The sequence below is a fragment of the Megalopta genalis genome, chromosome 9 (assembly GCF_051020955.1).
Source record: "Megalopta genalis isolate 19385.01 chromosome 9, iyMegGena1_principal, whole genome shotgun sequence".
NCBI lineage: Eukaryota > Metazoa > Arthropoda > Insecta > Hymenoptera > Halictidae > Megalopta > Megalopta genalis.
In genome coordinates, this window is record NC_135021.1 from 9,977,097 (window position 1) to 9,994,852 (window position 17,756).

The following is a 17,756-nucleotide window of genomic DNA, read 5'->3' on the forward strand; positions in this document are numbered from 1 at the left end:
CTTTTGGCCGGAAGAAGAATAGGAAAGAGCTAGCGCAGCGTGGAGGACGAAGAGGACGGCACGTGTTGGATTTCCCTCTTTGCCTTTGCGACCACCGCTGGCGCTTCGTCGTCGTCATCGTCGTAGTCGTCGTTTCTCCGTGTCCCTTTAACTATCCTTCCGCGCCGCTCTTTATCGGCGGAGTCGCGCGTGTATTTGTTTTCGGAGCCCTAACAACGGGCCGGCAGTAGTAAACCGGCTCTCTTAACCAGTCGAGCACAGTACCCATACGATGAACAAGACTCCATACGGCGTACAAGACACCACAGGTCGTATAAAACAACATACGTCGGTGTACAAGGATTTCAAACTCGACTAATTGCCATACATTATGTAAAAAGCACCCGGAATTTCTCGTTCTGAAGTCCCGCGGTGAAGAATTTCTTGCGTATGTAAATAAGCCCAGACACCACTGTACTCACAAGGGTTGATCCCCAACACGGAAATTCAAAAAATTCTGAAACTATACATATAGATATGTAGAGCACATACAGTAGCGGACATATATTTAAGACCACATGAAAAACGGTATAACTTCTTTAAAACTAGACTAAATGGCTTGAATTCTTTTTAGATGATAGACAATCTATTTAGATAATGACTCTAATATCGATGAAATTTTCAGCATGCACGTAACTTACCTAGATCTACACAAATGCTTTTTTTTTAAATTTTCATTATAGAGTCAGATCAAGAAGTTGAAAAACATGAGCTTTTTACTTTTTTCTCATTCCAAGTAATAGTAAAATTTTTAAAAAGTATTAGAGTCATTGTCTAATAGACTGATGCCTCTATCAACTAAACAAAATTCAAGTCATTTAATCTAGCTTTAAAAAACGTTATACCATTTTTCAAGTGGTCTGAAATATATGTCCGTTACTGTACGTATTACGCAATTTTCTCTTTTTGCATAAAATCCCTTTAAGGGGAGTAAATTAACGTCCAAATATTCGGCTGCTTTTTATTTTCTTTGGTTTGTTTTCGAAAATATAATTATAAATACAATTAACTTTATATTTATCGAATGAGACATATTGCATTTTCTTATTCAAAAGCAAACGGAATAAAAGAATAAGGGAATAATTAATTGATATGTCTTGTTCGATAAATATAAAGTTAATTATGTCCGAAAACAGAGCAAACCATAGGCACAGCAATTGGTCACCCCACAGTAACCGGCTCCACTACCCCACGCGCGAAAGCACATCGGAATGGCCACGACCCCCCCCCCCTCCCGGTAGACCGGTCGGGGACGTTTGACTCTTCCTTTCTTTCGTCCTCCAGTCCTCGAGCCTCTCGTTCTGCCCGCAGTTCTCTTCGAGCCTCTTTCTCCGTCTTTCTCGCCCTCGCCTCACCACGTACCTCGCCAGCCCCATTCATCGAGTTTATCCGCTTGCCCAAGTTCCTTAATTAAACCCTGAAGATTGTCTGCAAAAAGGACATCGCCCAGTGCCCTCGACGTCTACGAACATTACGGGATCGAGGGGACATGAGAGATACAGGATAGAACCGGGTGCACCGTTACGGGGGGATGAAAGGGGCCCGAATAAAAGCACCGCCGCCGTCTGTCAGGCATCTATAATGGCAATTTCTTGCAGGCTTTAATCAAGACGCCGAACGATCAATGTGGCGAACAGCCGCCCGCCACGGGGATAATTGCGCCCGTTGTTTTTGCCGCCCACGCGGAAACGGAGAGCAGCGCTGATCGCGATCCGTGAGAAACCTTCGCACGCGCGTGCATCTACTCGAGTTCGTGGAACCGAGCCACACGCAAAATAGTGTCGCATTAATAATGCGTAATGGGGTTTAAGTAGATCGTGTGTTCGAATACGATGCTGCGCGGTGCAACACAACACTGGGGTGATGTCCAAATGATCGTTGACGTCGATTACTGGGGGGACAGGTAGCGAGCGTGTTCGGAACGCTATCGCGTATGTATATCGTTGCTCGTTCATTTTCTGGAGGGTTACGGCTGTTTGGGAACGTCGATTTATTTAGCTGGAACGTTTATGTCCTTAGGATCTAGAATGATCTAGGTAGATCAAGGTGACGCTCTACAGTAGAACTCCATTTAAGATCAAAGTACCGTAAATTTGCCCCAATTCGCGCTCGGATTGTGCACAAAAATGAACAATTTAGAAAGAGGAGATACAAGTATATTTGTTCTTGTAGTTGTTGACAAAATCGGTAACTATAAAAATGAACCGCGAGGCTCGAGTAATTGTATCTCCTCTTCCCAAATTGTCCATTTTTTAGCACAATCTGAGCGCGAATTAGGGAGAATTTAGTGTACCTATTAAGTCATTAAGTATGAAATGTCCGATTTTAAGACTGAAAGTTTGGTTTATTATATCTCGGGCCTTATATCTCAGGTCGCCCGCGTGGTTCATTTTGGATATCAAAATTTCCAAATCGGAATTTGCCGCATTCTTGTCGAACACCTCGTTAACAGTTCGACTTGTCCGTGCTGTATTAGTTCCACGACGGAACTCATATTCGAAAATAACGCGAATTTTTGACTTATCCATGGCTTACAATATTTAACCCTCGGACGACAATACGATAGATTATTAAAAAGAAAAGAGTACGCCCGCAAGCCAGATGGCGTATCCCTTCTCACTGCAGAAAAAAACAAAGGACGGTCGAAGTGAAATATCGGAAACATCGGATATCAAACTTGATGCTTTAGTTGATTGAACATTTCATACTTAATGACCTAATATTATGTAACACCGCTCAATTGTGACTCTGACATTGACAAATGAACGACTGATATTGTTCTTTACAAATTCACTCACACAAATACTGTTATGCAATAATCAGCTGTAAAACAATGTTTATTCGTATACAGACGTTTCTAAGCAAAAACATACCGTGAACATGTTGTGTACTTCAATGTGCTCATTGTTCCGATTTATGGAACAGTTGGTACCCGTGTTTTATATTTAATGTACCTAACGTGGAACAGGCATTTCGAAAACAGCTAACTGGTTACGAAGGATATGTACATGTACAGCGATATTCTTCATTAAATTACTTATTTTATAAAAGTATTGTATTTAAACAAAATATGATGATAATCAAAGAAATTGAATCAAGAGATTGCAACAGCCATCTGGTTAACAAATCGCACTTTTCCTTCCTCTTTTAAATTAGTCACCCGTTACAATAAACTTACTTCGTTCCATTGTGCATCCAATTTTTCTTGTAGGGATAATTCTATTTTAATCTGAGATTATAAGCCACAAAAAAATATTTTACGTGACAAATATTTGCGAATGTTTATCTTCATCAATAATAACCAAAAATAGTGTATAACATATAAAAATTTCGAAAATCTTGTTGACCATTTCGAACAATTCAGCGAAAAAACTTTGGTCGAAACACCGGTCTTTTCGATTATCGCAGAAAAATACCTTACAAGTCGCACAATACTTAACTTCCGTGAAAAGAAACGCTTTGTGTATCACGTTTGCACGAGACAGATTGTTGTGTCTTGAAATATTTTTACAATATGCGGAATAACAAAAGTGTATATGACGCAAAAAAAGAAGATTGCAGAGCGCTTCATGTAAATGACGGCTAAAGAAACTCGGGAAACGTTTCAATGAGAACGGAAGGAGGCGGAAGAGGCTGATACCAACATTGAAGGACGACTGTATAGCGCCAGCATTGAAAACTGAAGATGAATAAGACATATTCTGATTTCATAAATACAGAAAATATCATTAAGCGAAACTTTAAACGTGCTTTTCTGTGTTCATCGTCAAGTTTATTTAGTATACAAGACTGATGAATGAACTGTTTTGAATTGCTACAAACATGCTGATATAAACGGTTTTTAATATATGCTTCAATTCTTATAACGTGGAGCATGCTAGAATGGACGTAATTGATCTTAAAATCTCGATCGGTTTAGCACACATTGAAATATTGGTATTTAAATTTAACCCATTTCAAGCCTCAATTAAAAAGCATAATAATCAAGTGAAACTACCTAATGGACAAAAATTTAATACAAACTGGAGAAAATTAATGTGAAAGACCAAAATTAGTTTATTAACATTCAGATGTTATAGAAATGTGGAAAATAATCTTTTGTTCGTTCTTTGACGCATATTATCGGATTCACGATGATTATTTTAAACAAAATTGACTAAATAAGGATGTTTGAGGATTCCAGTTAATGTACCAAATTATTATTGTCGAATGGAAAGTGGTCTTATTATTAACTATTGACCAATGGAAATAATGAAAGGTCGCATAGAAATGAAAAAAAAAGAAAATTATTAAACTCAGGATTTGTATGCAAAATAAAAATCAGCTACATTAAGTGCAAAACACAGAAGGTACATACATTCCACTATGGTGGTATTGGTCTTTATTATGGTATTGAGTTGACAATAACAAAACAGTATTTTCTAAAGTTTTTAAATATTTGTACTATTAGGTATTTGATTTACTTTTTAATCATAAATGCATAAAATCCACTCCGTTTTCGAAAAGATATAGACCAAAGAATTATAGTAAAATTAAGTATTTTCCGAACTATAACTTTCATTGATAAAAAAAAACGACGAAGTGTAATTAAACAGTGTTTATTATTATCTGTTTTGGACAATTGTCATAATTGCTATTCAACTTATTGCAAGCCCAAAGTAGTACGAGTGAGGTGGATAATTATTATGATTTCAGTTATCTTCTTTCGAGAAACAAATAATAATAAACACAGTTCAATTATACTTCGTTATTGATTTTTTATCAATGAAAGCTATAGTTCGGAAAATACTTAATTTTATTATAATTTTTTTATTTACGGACAAAACAGTATAAACACATTGAAAGTGCAATGTAAGATCAAATTTCAGATATTAGAAGTAAAAGTTGGTAACATGTGTACCGTTATTAACTCACGAAATGAACATCATATTTGATGGAAAGAGTAAGTTTCGCGAGTTGGTATGATTGTTTGTGAGTGAAAAAGCAGGAGTTGAAAAATGTACTAGAAATCGTGATTAACAACATGTGTGTGCGGTCAAAAGAATGTTAAAATTTTTTTTTTATAGGACCAATTTTAATATAATAAATTTTTTCTGTAGTATATTATAAAGAAAAGAAATAATTTTCATAAAAAATATTCTGTTTTTGTAATATACAAAAGTTCTAATAATATTCGATCTAAAAACAATCTTCTTTTTACGAAAATGATGACTTATGGTAGTGGAGCCGTTTATTATTTATCGAATACAGCATATTAAATTTCGTTATTCTTTTATTTTGTTCACATTTTCGAATACAAAAATTCTACTACAAAATTCTATTACAGATAAAAAGTTTTACTAACACTATCATACATTATCTTGCTGATAATAATAATTGATACCCTCGCACTAGTCCACCAGAAAATTACGAAAGAATCGATGCGCTGCCCACGAAGTAATAAAAGGTGGTCGTTTCGAACGACACGGACGAAATGTATTCCGTGCAGGATTGAGGACCCCGGCAGACCCGTCGAAAACAATAACAGTAGCGTTTAGGAGTGAAATATCCTGGTGAACCCCGAGTCATTGAATTACGAGATTTTCCCCGGCACTCGAGGTCAGAGAAGCAATAAAATGTCGAGGGATAAGGGAGAATTTCTATCCCAGCCCTTTCCGGTTCTGCGGATGCGAGTGCTCGGTACGGGCGCACCCTTGCGCCGGAGGCGGATAAAGTAGTCGAACTGGGCAGAGGGTGGCCGATAGTAGAACAAAGAAAGATAGAAAGATGCGGAGGGAACCAGACGGATTCGAAATAGATGCTGGAGGAGGGCAAGGTTCAAATTGGAAAGAGAGAAGAGAGGCTGATGAACTAACCCAAGAGTGAAGGGGAGCAAAGATAAAACTCGAGAAAGAAAAATTGAAAAACGACGAAACAAGGGAGCAAAGGCCAGACGAAATGATAACGAAACATGGGTAGAATAGACATAAATGGAGCCAGATATATAACAGGGCAGACGAGAAAAGAGGAAACAAGCAACCAAGAGAAGTAGACTGCGGATAGAACGGAGTGCTGTAGAAACAATAGAGTAGGGGAGCCAATTTCTGTGCCCTGTTTACGGATTTCTGGAGTTTTTCTTCTGGAAGTTTCTTTTATCGATATAAATTTTTTCATGAAACAAATATCAAATCATCTTTGAATATTTAGGAGAAAGAAAAAGAAAGTTTTGAAACCAATTACTGTGTACCTACGATCTACAAAGGTCAGTTACTGTGCTCCCTCCCTGAATACTAAACCTCAATAACTATGCATAATAAAAATTTAATATTTAACATACTTTAATCAATTTTGTTCTCTACAAAAACAAAATGTAATATCATAATAAGTTATTTAAAAGTTCACATTAGAGATGACTACTTTACTTCATATTCATATTTCTTCTCTTTAAAAATATGGCAGAGATGATTTAAGATTTAACGTTATGTAGGTCTATCCTGTGTTAAGCAACACAGTAAGTAACGCATTGAGCGAAAAATAGGTTCACTTATTGTGCACAGTAAATAAACTACTGAAATTGAAACTATAAAGAAAAATTCAAATAAATAATCACAATCTTGTTTTCCTGTTATTTTAATACGTTTTACCAATACAATTAACATTGTGATATCTCACCTAAGACGATTAATTTTATTCGTTCAGTATTTTCTTAAACTTTATCCTAAGTTTTACAGAAAATTTCGCGAATTCACTATCAACAAGTTAAAATAATTTTTCTGGTACTTTAAGAACTTCCGTCTTTGACATGTTTAAGTTTAACAAGTACATAATTAATTGAATTTAAATAAAAAAATTAATATGTCTCATTCGATAAATATAATGTTAATTATGCTTGAAAATAAACTATTGGGTTGGCAACTAAGTAATTGCCGATTTCAGTTATAGATGTCTCTCACTCCCATTTTTATGATATCCGTAAATGTTATACTATAAAATTATTATTATTATTATTATGTTATTTTTTATTATCCGTGAATGTTAGTAACTGGACAAATTGAATGCAGCGGTCAAGGAAAAGCGACCAGAATTGGTCAATCGTAAAGGTGTCATTTTCCAGCAGGACAATGCTAGGCCGCACACGTCTTTGTCCACTCGGCAAAAATTGATGGATATTGGTTGGGTATTGATGTGACACCCACTGTATAGCCCTGATCTCGCGCCATCGGATTACCACTTATTTCGATCCCTGGACAACTCCCTTCGTGGTAAAACTTTGAATGACGATGACGCTGTAAAATCTCACTTAACTCAGTTTTTGGCCGAAAAGGATCAGACTTTTTACGAGCGTGGAATTTTCAAGTTGTCAGAGAGATGGCAAAAGATCATCGAACAAAATGGAAAATACATTACGGATTAAACTTCGTTCCAAGTAAAAAAAATTTGTTATTTCATTGAACAAATCGGCAATTACTTAGTTGCCAACCCAATAAAACCACACTAATTGGTTACCCCACAGTAACTGGCTCCACTATCCTAGTAGGATACGGGAAAGTGAGGACGATCCGTGGTGATGTCGTAAAAGGTCCTTTCTCTCTCGCAATCACTTTTTCGAAAGGTGACACAGGGGTTGTCTCGAAGAGACGTCCGCTCATTGGCCCGTCTAGGAAGGAACGTCGACCGGCGTTCTTGTTATGGCAGAATGCCCCGCTGCCGGCTAATTATCCCCTAGTGGATCATTTAACGCATCGATTCCCCTCGCCCAGAGCAGCAGAAAACGAATACAACATTACGACGAAATCGGTCGAGTGTAATTGACTTGTTGCTGAAGCTTGTAATGCTTTATTGTAATACTATTTCGTGTAGACAGGAGAGACAATTATTTGTTTTATTAGTCTCGGCTCCCTGGGACTTATTCATAGAGCTTCCAAATTGTTTAACAAAACACTTAAAATTCTCTATTGTGCTCTAACAATATCTATTCTCGAATATGGCAGTATAATTTGATCTCTGTACTATAAATCAAGTATTAATAACATTCAAAGAGTGCACCTGGCTCAGTAATTGTCACATACTTTTTGACTTATCTGACTATTGAAAATTTACTTAAAAATACAAAATCTTCAAACACTGCATAATAGAAGACAAATTATTGACATTTTGTTTGCAAGTAATGCAATAAGAGGTCATATTTCATCTACAGTAATTATTCAATTGTTCTTCTTGTATGCGCCATTAAAGCATTTAAGGAATCGCACGCTATTTTATTCTGTAAACAGTGCTCGGAATTAATTTGCTCGCAAAGGTTACGTAAGCGACCGGCTTCACATTGTTCATTGGAAATTTATTGAAATTAAGAAGAACCTCTGATAGGAAACGATTGAATAAACTTCTCAATTCATGCACATGCTATAATAAAAACGGCGAAAAGTCTTAATAAATCTCACTCTTAGAGCTGGGTAGATTTAGTGTTAACGTTCGTACGACGAATCTTTTTGACAAAAGAGTGTGTTTGTGATAAAATATAACCTTTTGTAATAAATATAACAGTATTTATAAGTTTTTTCAACATATTTCTTAAGCTACTCCTTCTAGACACTTTAGTTTTCCAAACATGTAAAAATTTCAATTAATTGTCAGGAACTAAATAGATAAATACAAATACAACAAATTCTCCCTAATTAACATTCACCTTGTACACAAAAATGGATAATTTGGGAAGAGAAGATACGATTATTCGAGTCTTGCGGCTCGTTTTTATAGCTGTTAACAATCGGCAACTATAAAAACGAGCCGCAAAGCTCGAATAATCGTAACTCCTCTTCTTAAATGGTATCTAAATGATATCTTCCTAAATAGTGTACAAGCATTTACTGTATTGACAATTAATTGAAATTTATCTCCTTTTCTCAAATTGTCCTTTTTGTGTACAAGCTGAGCGTCAATTAGGGGAAATCAATTTGTACTCGGCGTCCAAATAGACCCAAGCATCGCAGTCCGTGTGTTAACCCCTTGCCATCCCATTATCTTCACAGTTACAACGATTAGAACTTTTCTGATTGTAATGATTTCTTAGAAGAAGAAGATAATATATATTGATCGTGTTCCAACATTTACTTGAATGATTAAATATCGACGATGAGAGAACGGAATATTATATTCCGACTTGAGAGAACGGAATAACACTTACACTTGACAGGTTATTGCTAGAAATCTTCATCGCGAGTCACACTCGTCAAACTACGACAATGGGCTAATAGTGGAAGATTCATAGTTTCATGAGAATACATCCAAATTTTCAGAACTTCTCTATTTCATCGCAATCTCGATCATCAATCTACCCTCACATATTGCAACCGCCTTGAAAATGTCACTTCGGAAAGTAAAGCTGTGGGTCACCCACACCCGCAACGACAACCGAGAATTAAAGGGTGCCGACGACGTTATCGCATTCAGCGGACAACACTCACATTCAGCAAGCATTATAAGTTCCGGAGCGCGGAATGCCGGAGGGCCCCGGAGACCGTGCATCCAGAGGAGCGAAGGCCTTTCCTTGTCCCCGGGGGCCGTGATTAAAATGATTGCCCAATCGAAAGTCAACAAAAGCCGGGCTTCACAGAGAATAAACGCGTTCGCGGCCAGTGCCACGGGGAGAGGTGGCGAATCGAGGCCGCGATTAGCATCGCAAAATATTTCTGGTCTGGCTCGGCGCACGTTGTTCGCATCGCGTCGTTTGCACCGCGTGGTTCCAGTCGCATTTTATATTGCTTTCCTGTGATCTCTCGTCGAGTAGGCGGATGAGAGGAGGATGGCGAAAAGGCTGAGCACGACACGGCAGAGTGTCGAGCAAGAAAGCGGTCGGGAGAAAGAGCTAGAAGGCAGATGCAGGAACAGAGACGGAAGAGGAGGTAAGTACAGCCAGAGACAAAGACAGAGAAAGAGGAAGGGTAAGAGTGCCGTATATGAGATCCATTTCTTTTTAAATCATAATCTTCGATTAAAAACGCTTGCGACTTTAAACACAAAAAAGAGTAGGTACACGTTTAAAAACTGAAACATGTAGCTTTTTGCAATCTACTGGAAAGTAGAAAAAAGAGTTCCGCTTCATCCTAATAAAGGAAAAATAATGTAATTTCACTGATTTGAAAAATGGGTTCCCAATATGAGACCTAGTTGGGCTTTTTTAGGAAATTCATTCTTTGTGCGTTTCACGCGTTGAATATAATAAAATTTGTTTCTCCGGCACCACAAACTTTGTGGACCTATCGATAATACTTTATACATTTAACCATGTACGTCCGAAGAGCAAATGCCTGTGACGAAAAAACATTCTGCGTCATTATATACAGTAATATATAATTGTGATGAACTGTAATTCATATGAAAAAATATAGATACAATCTCTCACAGAAGTGTTCGTTCACCTTTTAAAACGCAATAACTTTTCAAAACTGAACTAAATGACTTTTTAGAATTTTTTTTAGATCATAGAAAGAATAGTCTATTAGACGGTAACTAAAAAGCTTTTTTTAACTTTGCTATAACTTGGAATGAAAAGAAAAAATTGAAAAACCTCGTTTTTTAAATTTTTTATCTGAGGCTTTAACGAAAATTTAACTAATGCCTTTTGTAGATCAACACGAGAGATTTTTATTTTGTTGTCATTCCAAGTAATAGCAAAATTTAAAAAAAATCATTTCAATCATCGTCTAATAGACTAGTCTCTCTATTAGCTGAAAAAAAATTCGAGTCGTTTAGTTCAGTTTTAAAATAGTTATTGCGTTTAAAAAGGCGTACGAACACTTTTGTGGGGCATTGTATGTACACTGTGATGAATAATGATACACTATATAATTTTCTTCACAATCGTTTCCATCGCTTAGAATAATTTCTTCTCCATCATCTGTTGAACTATCACTTTCTATATTTTCTTTGGAATTGTGTTTTTTTTTTGGTTTAGCATTATAAGAACTTCCAAAGGTCTCATTTCTAGAAACAATAACATGTCGGATATTAAAAAATGTTCAGGATAAGCCATCAATCTTTAATGGTATTCTTAACCGTTTGAGTCCCAGGGGTCATTGAAAAAAGCACGGTCGAAAAATATCGAACAGCGCAATAGCGGTTGTTTTAATATGCGTACTATTAGTTTATAAATATTTCAGGTTTGTTCAATAAAAATGATTGAGAAGATAACAATGAAATACAAAATGTGTTAGTTGTATTATTTACATTTTAAAAAGCACCTGCGCGATGCGTGAGTGAAGTTGAGCGAACCACTTCGATAGTCTGAGTGCACCGTCAGTCGTCCATAGCGTTCAAATGCCCCGGGACTTTTCTACGCAAAATCTAAACAGCGCGATCGCGTTGCTTGATACACAAACGGGTAAAAGAAGCACAAACAAATCTGTCCTTGAATCGAGGCTACAGTAAATGTTCAATATGATTTCTTTGTGCATGAACGCCTCCATTTGACCTTGCGGACCTTGAGGGACATTACGTCGTATACGAATGAATTCGTTTTAGCATACGCTTTCGTATGATATATAAAAAATGCATAGCATAGCAGATAAAAAAGATACAAACAGCATTAGATAGCTTGCAGAATACAGTGTAACTTGTTCGTTTTTCATTCTTTTCTGATGTTTACTATTTGCATGATTGTAGTGTAAGCGTAAACACTCTATATAGTAGATAGAGATAGATACAGAGAAAGAGGAAGATAGAGACGGTGACAGAAAAAGCGGTAGATAGAGACAGAAAGACAGAGCGAGAGAGAGAGAGAGAGAGAGAGAGAGAGAGAGATGCAACAACAGGGAGAAGGAGAGAGAGAGGACGGAAACCATGGGAGGATGAGTAAAATGCTTTGGTGGAAAGTTGCCGCGGGCGAGCTTTGTAGTTATGGACAAGTTGCACGGCTGGTGACGAGCAAAAGAGGCAATTTGTTAGAAGAGGAGGCGCGCGTTCACGGCGTGCGATACATTTAGGAATCGCGCGCCGGGCTCTTCCTCTCTTCATCCTTCTCGCTCCGGTTTCGCCTCATCTGCTCTCGTACAGCTCCGGTTCTGCAAAGAGGGGAAAGAGGGCACGCTTCTTGTCGAGGCCTTTCTCCTCCATCGGTCCCACCCTTTGCGATCTCCTCTAACTCTTCCCCTTTCTCTCCCGTGTTCCCTTTCTTACCGGCGGTTTTTGCTCACGCGCGACAATCAGTGTTAAAGTGCGTGAACGCACTCGAAGCACGCGCGACCGCTTGTACACGAGGAGCACGCATCCGCGCGGCCCTCTCGAACACAAACGCCGGCTGCCCCCCGTCCCGGTGCGTCGTGACTTAATTAACGAACGCCCGAGGAACGTCGACAAAGGCGACTTTGTCGAGGAATTCGCGGGACTGGGTCAATAAAGACGCGAGGCCACCGACTGCTTCGACTAATTGTCCCTGTGCATCAATCGGCTCGATCCGATCGTCCGATGGAGGTGTGCGAGGACGCTGGTGCACGGTTAAATTTACATCGATTCGATAAGCAGCACGCGAAGTTAACTCTGTTACGACCCCACATAATTTTCGATTTCCTGCGAACGTGTAAATAAATAGTAAAACATTGAGCTTTTTCTTATCCTCCTAACTTATAAACAAATCAACAAATTATTAACAAAATTATTAACAAATTAGCATTATTAACAAAAAGTTTTATTTACAAATTTATATTGAGTTATTATATTTTGGAAATAAATAATATTTCAATTATTATTCCTGCATTTATGCCGAAAAATAAAAAGGGGTCGCTCTACGGTTATATTTACAAAACACTTGTTTCCAGATAAGAATTGACTTGATCACGGCTCGTTAAAAAGTAAACGAGATAAACGTAGTATCTACGACGAGCAACAACGATCGACGTTCAACATTTAACACTAGAGTTACGGAACACTAACTGTAGCTTTAGACAAGCATACGTTTAATCAGATTTTTAGCAATTTTAATCATGATGTACGGTCAATGAAACAAGCTAATTGAATAAATCCTCATAAATAAAATTATCGTTATAATTTAAAACTATGATTCTAGATTAAAACATTTGGATCGCGACAAAATGACGCGTTCCATAAAGTTAGTGTTAAAGGGACATGCAAAATGAACGTACAATACAGAACGTTTTATTTTTAGTAATTATTGTCATACCTTTGTAATTATAGCATCAATGGATAGTTGATATTTTTCTGATTAAAATTAGTCCAGACACGATACATGAAAATCGGATTAATTTAAGCTATTTTCCGATTAATTAATAAGCAAATCTACATATAATAATAAGCTTGTCGGTGAACGTAGTCCGATTTACATCGTGTTTGGACTCAATTTAATCAAAAAAATCTCAGTTATCCATTGGTGCTTCGATTATAAAAGTAAGATGAAAATTACTCAAATTCGAGTTCTCCAATAAATCGAACACTCGCAACCACACCTATTGCCCGAACGATCCGCGATCCTGTTCGCTGGGGGTCCACGACTGTGCCGTCGTTTCGTTTCGATCTCCATTTCGATCGATCCCATCCGATCACCGGCGATCATTCGGCCGCGCGGCTATCTTTTCCGCGAATTGATCTACCATTTGCATAGATTGCGAGGAAGTTGTTACGTGCGCGTGAACAGCTGCGCAGATATCGTTTACACGTTGCGAAATATATGTGTAACAAGATTGAACGATAGGGGGCGACGAATGGACTAACATTTATAGCAGCAATTTTTCAATGTACATCCAGCGTTTTTAATCATGCGTGCTGCGTTGTTTGTACGACGAAGAATGAAAGAGTAACTTTCTTCTCAGTATTAGTCATTTGAATGTGATACCGTACAGAGCCAATTTGTTTAATTTCTGGTATTTATGACAAATTTGATCTGTCATGATCTTTACTATGATTTGTAATACAAATATGAAACAGATATAAGTAATATAATTTGACAAACATTCATATAATACTATTATAATATCAAGTCTACTATATCTTTACTATTATTATTATGCTTTTTCAATTTAATCAATACTTAAAGGATTAATGAACTTTATTTGTAGGAACATATTTACCCTAAATATAAGAAATTATTTAATTTCATAACGAAATTAATCGGGGCAAAAACTATTTTCTTCTTAAATAAACTAATACTAACTTATTTCAAGATAACGCCGAGCAAGGTAAGATATAATTACAATAATCTAAAATAATTCGATTACAATAGTGTAAGTACTTGATTTTATTTTTATTGATCTTTATTTTGGAACCTTCTTCTCTTTTAATTTTTATTAACGGTTTAAATTTGTATTAATAGTTTAAAGCGGATCTTTTTATTAACTTCCATGAAGTCCGTCAAAACGTGGAGAAAAATTACTCCTATATTTACAGAAAAGTTTTGTAGATGCCTCCTGCGAAATATTATCGAAGGCTGCCCCAATAGCTGCCCTCATCCTTTTAAGAACTGTCTCTAATAATATTTAAAGAAAGTTTGTTTTATTCGACAATGAAAATCAAGTAACTAATGAAGATCGTAATTGATACGACAACCGATAAAGATTGAGAACAAGAAAACTTCTACGTCATACTTACAAGCAATCAATGTAACTGTGGTGTTCTACAATATTGTATTACATTAAATAACTGTTTTGAACAAAATGCTGTAACTTGTTAACTCTGATCATCGACCGGAAACAGAAAATTGGCATGAGTCTTATCAGACGAAGCCCGAAGGAGTAAAGTTACAACGCATTCAAATGACGCTTCTTAAATGTCACGATGACGATGCTGCTAAACTAAGTTAATTTGAACAGGATGACTAAGTTATTAGGCTAAATGTTTTTTGCTCCAGAACAAGTTATACACGAGTCTCTGTTTTTATACAATCTCATCACTGTTGCCAAGCAAGCTGAGTCGCTCAAATACACATTTCTCAACGCCGTTTTATGTAAACAGAATGGAAATTAAAATTTGTAACACATGTATACGTCCATTATAATAATATCTATGGAAAAAGTAATGCTATTTCCAGAGTTACTGGCTGCAGCAAATTATCTACCGATTCTATAATTTTTAGGAGTCTATAATTTCAGAATTTCTTAACGAATTCTTCAATTCGTATCAATCTCAATTGTATACCACCAAGTCCTCCCCCGTAACATAATTCAATAATTTCATTCGGAATTATTATACAAAAAAAGAATTGTATGATTCCTCTTAGTATAACATAATAATTAAAAATCCTATGAATACGCTTCCAGTGGATAAAGTGTTACGAGTACAATACAAAATTCTGTGAAGAAATATATGCACAAATAATTCTTACAATTTTCATTTCATCCGTATAATTGGCCGTTCGAGTTCGATGCATGAATATCATTTTCACATGGCCCTGGATGAGGACAAAAATATTACGTCTAGGCCGCGCTGTCGTTTCGTCTACGATCTATTAGGTCCCAGCGAGGTTTATCATTGACCCTTGAAAATAAATAGCTACCCGCCAAATAAGCCCCTTTATCGGCTCCATAAATAGAAAATAGCCTGACTCGATAAGTCCCGTAGACGGTTCATGCCGCTTCCAGACGCGCTACGACCGAACATTTCTCGTTGGTTATCACCGAGATTTAATTAAATTGTTCCCCATAAAGATATCGCTAACACAATAGAAGCCTGGCTATAAAAAGACTAGTAACAACAGCCCTTTCCAAACGAACGTTTGGACCAAGCTTTATTGCAACGCGCGTAGTGGGCCGCATTTTTTAATTAATTGAATACGCCATTGCTCGATTATAATTTCATGGTTTCTTTTAACGTGTTCGCCGCGGCACAGTTTACGATCTCCGAAAGTTCGACGTTCGTCGTGATGTCCACTTCCTGAAGTTTCCTTTCAACAATGGCCCACTAACTTTCGAGCGAACTTCTATCTGAACCATTTCCGGGCAACAGGAACAGTTTTGCAGGCCTCCGATACAAGAACTTTATATTAACCGGTGTTCTTCCATAATAATACGCGTTCCTGCGAACGATTAACCCACATTGGTCACGCGACGTCTATAAAATTGCTCCGCTTTTTAGTAATCAGTTTTAACAAAATTTAGTTCTTTTATTCGTTCCTACAGATATAACGTGTGTCAGGCTCGAACAAATTTTACTTCGAGTTATCAAAATAATTTCAATTTTTACTCGCACAATAAAACGAACAAGAGAAAAATCATTTTGATTTGCAAATGAAATAATAATTTACCGAATCGAATAATAGCCAAGCCTGACGTGGACCGTCAATTTACGAATTTCGAAATGGTACTTTTTAAGTGATATTTCTACAGGATACTATCAGAGATTGTTTCGAATTGAATAATACACGAGCACGTATCGCCCTCGCAACGTTCTTCTCTAGCGAATAAAGATTTATTATAAAAACTCTAATAAAATCGACAGCGCTGATTCGTTGCATGTTTGTGCCAGTGCATCTTCGTCCATCGTGCGCGAACGGAGTGATTCATGGTCACGGTGAAATCATGAATAATCACTGAACAATAACGCGCGAACACATACGGGCGCATTATTCCAGACAGATATTCAGAGCAAGCCTGATTATGCCGGGAAAATTACCTACCGCCCGTTCATTTCCACCTAGGAATCGTATTAAACGCGTTACACGAAAATTCCCAATTATTAAGCGTCGTACACAAGCGTGGCGCAGCGCTGAGGACCCGCGAGCTCGAGCGAGCCCCCGGTCCCAGTTTTCATAAAACACGCGCCGTAAATCCAATTACCGTCTAACGGCGCAATACCCGCGAAAATCTCTCGCGTGATCGAAACGGGCGAAAAAAAAGAGAGAGCGAGAGAGAAAGAAAGAGAAGAAAAAAACGAAAGACGTTAATTATAACATCCAGTGGTCTGAAAAAAAGGGTTCCAAAAAATCGGCACGCGTACGATTTACACCGAAAACGTTTCGCCGTTTAATTGACGCAGCAACAACCATACGCGGCAAACAATCGTTGCGATTAAACGGAAAAACGACGAGCGCGTAAACCGCTCAGAAATCGTCGGATTAATTGGGAAAATGTAGCGATCAATCGAGCGTAGGTAATTTCACTGAGACACGGGTACCGGTACGCGTAATGACTCGTTTGATACGGTTTACATTCGAACACAGTTACGTGTGCCCGATTAATAAACCGCTAACACGGAACTAACATCGCGGCGACGAGAAATAAATTCAAAACGTCCGTCGATACGGCACAGCGTAGACAGTTTTCTCATTCGTAGCACAGGAATCGTTGCACGGAGAAATTCATCAGAGATCGGTGACAGATAAACGGTGATCTCCGGACACGTTGACAGAGAGTGGGCCTGTTTCGCGAGGAACCAAGGGTAACGATCGCGTTCAGAGCGAACGTGATCGTGCGGTAGGTGAAACAGAGTGCTGGAACGGCGAAAGAACCGAGGAAAAGCAAAGTGTAGCACGGTGACACCCACCTTGCCAGTGGACCACTCCTCTTCGCTCGTTGACCCAAAATCTTCTCGACCACGGTGACATTTCCGCTTCTCGCTGCCTCTAGCAGCTCCTGATCCTTCCCCATGGTCCATTTACACCGTAATCAACGCCCGATGTTCACCAGCACACTTGTCAATTTCTGTTTTTACTACGATTACTCGCGTTTCATTGATCCAGCGTGGCCATCTTGGGCCGACTGCGTCGTCACCTCGCGGTCACTTCGCGAACACAGCGG

At 37.8% G+C, this 17,756-nt stretch overlaps 1 protein-coding gene across 2 annotated transcripts in view; it reads right to left on the minus strand.

Annotated features, from left to right (window-relative positions):
- Window positions 1–17,743, minus strand: part of LOC117225080 (ankyrin repeat and SAM domain-containing protein 1A) — a 167,440-nt gene extending 149,697 nt beyond the window's left edge. For both annotated transcript variants that reach the window (XM_033478399.2, XM_033478398.2), the window contains exon 1: window positions 17,503–17,743. In XM_033478399.2, coding sequence (XP_033334290.1) covers window positions 17,503–17,606 — 104 coding nt within the window. In that variant the 5' untranslated portion in view covers window positions 17,607–17,743. The remainder of the gene's footprint in view (window positions 1–17,502) is intronic.
- Window positions 17,744–17,756: the final 13 nt, after the last annotated feature.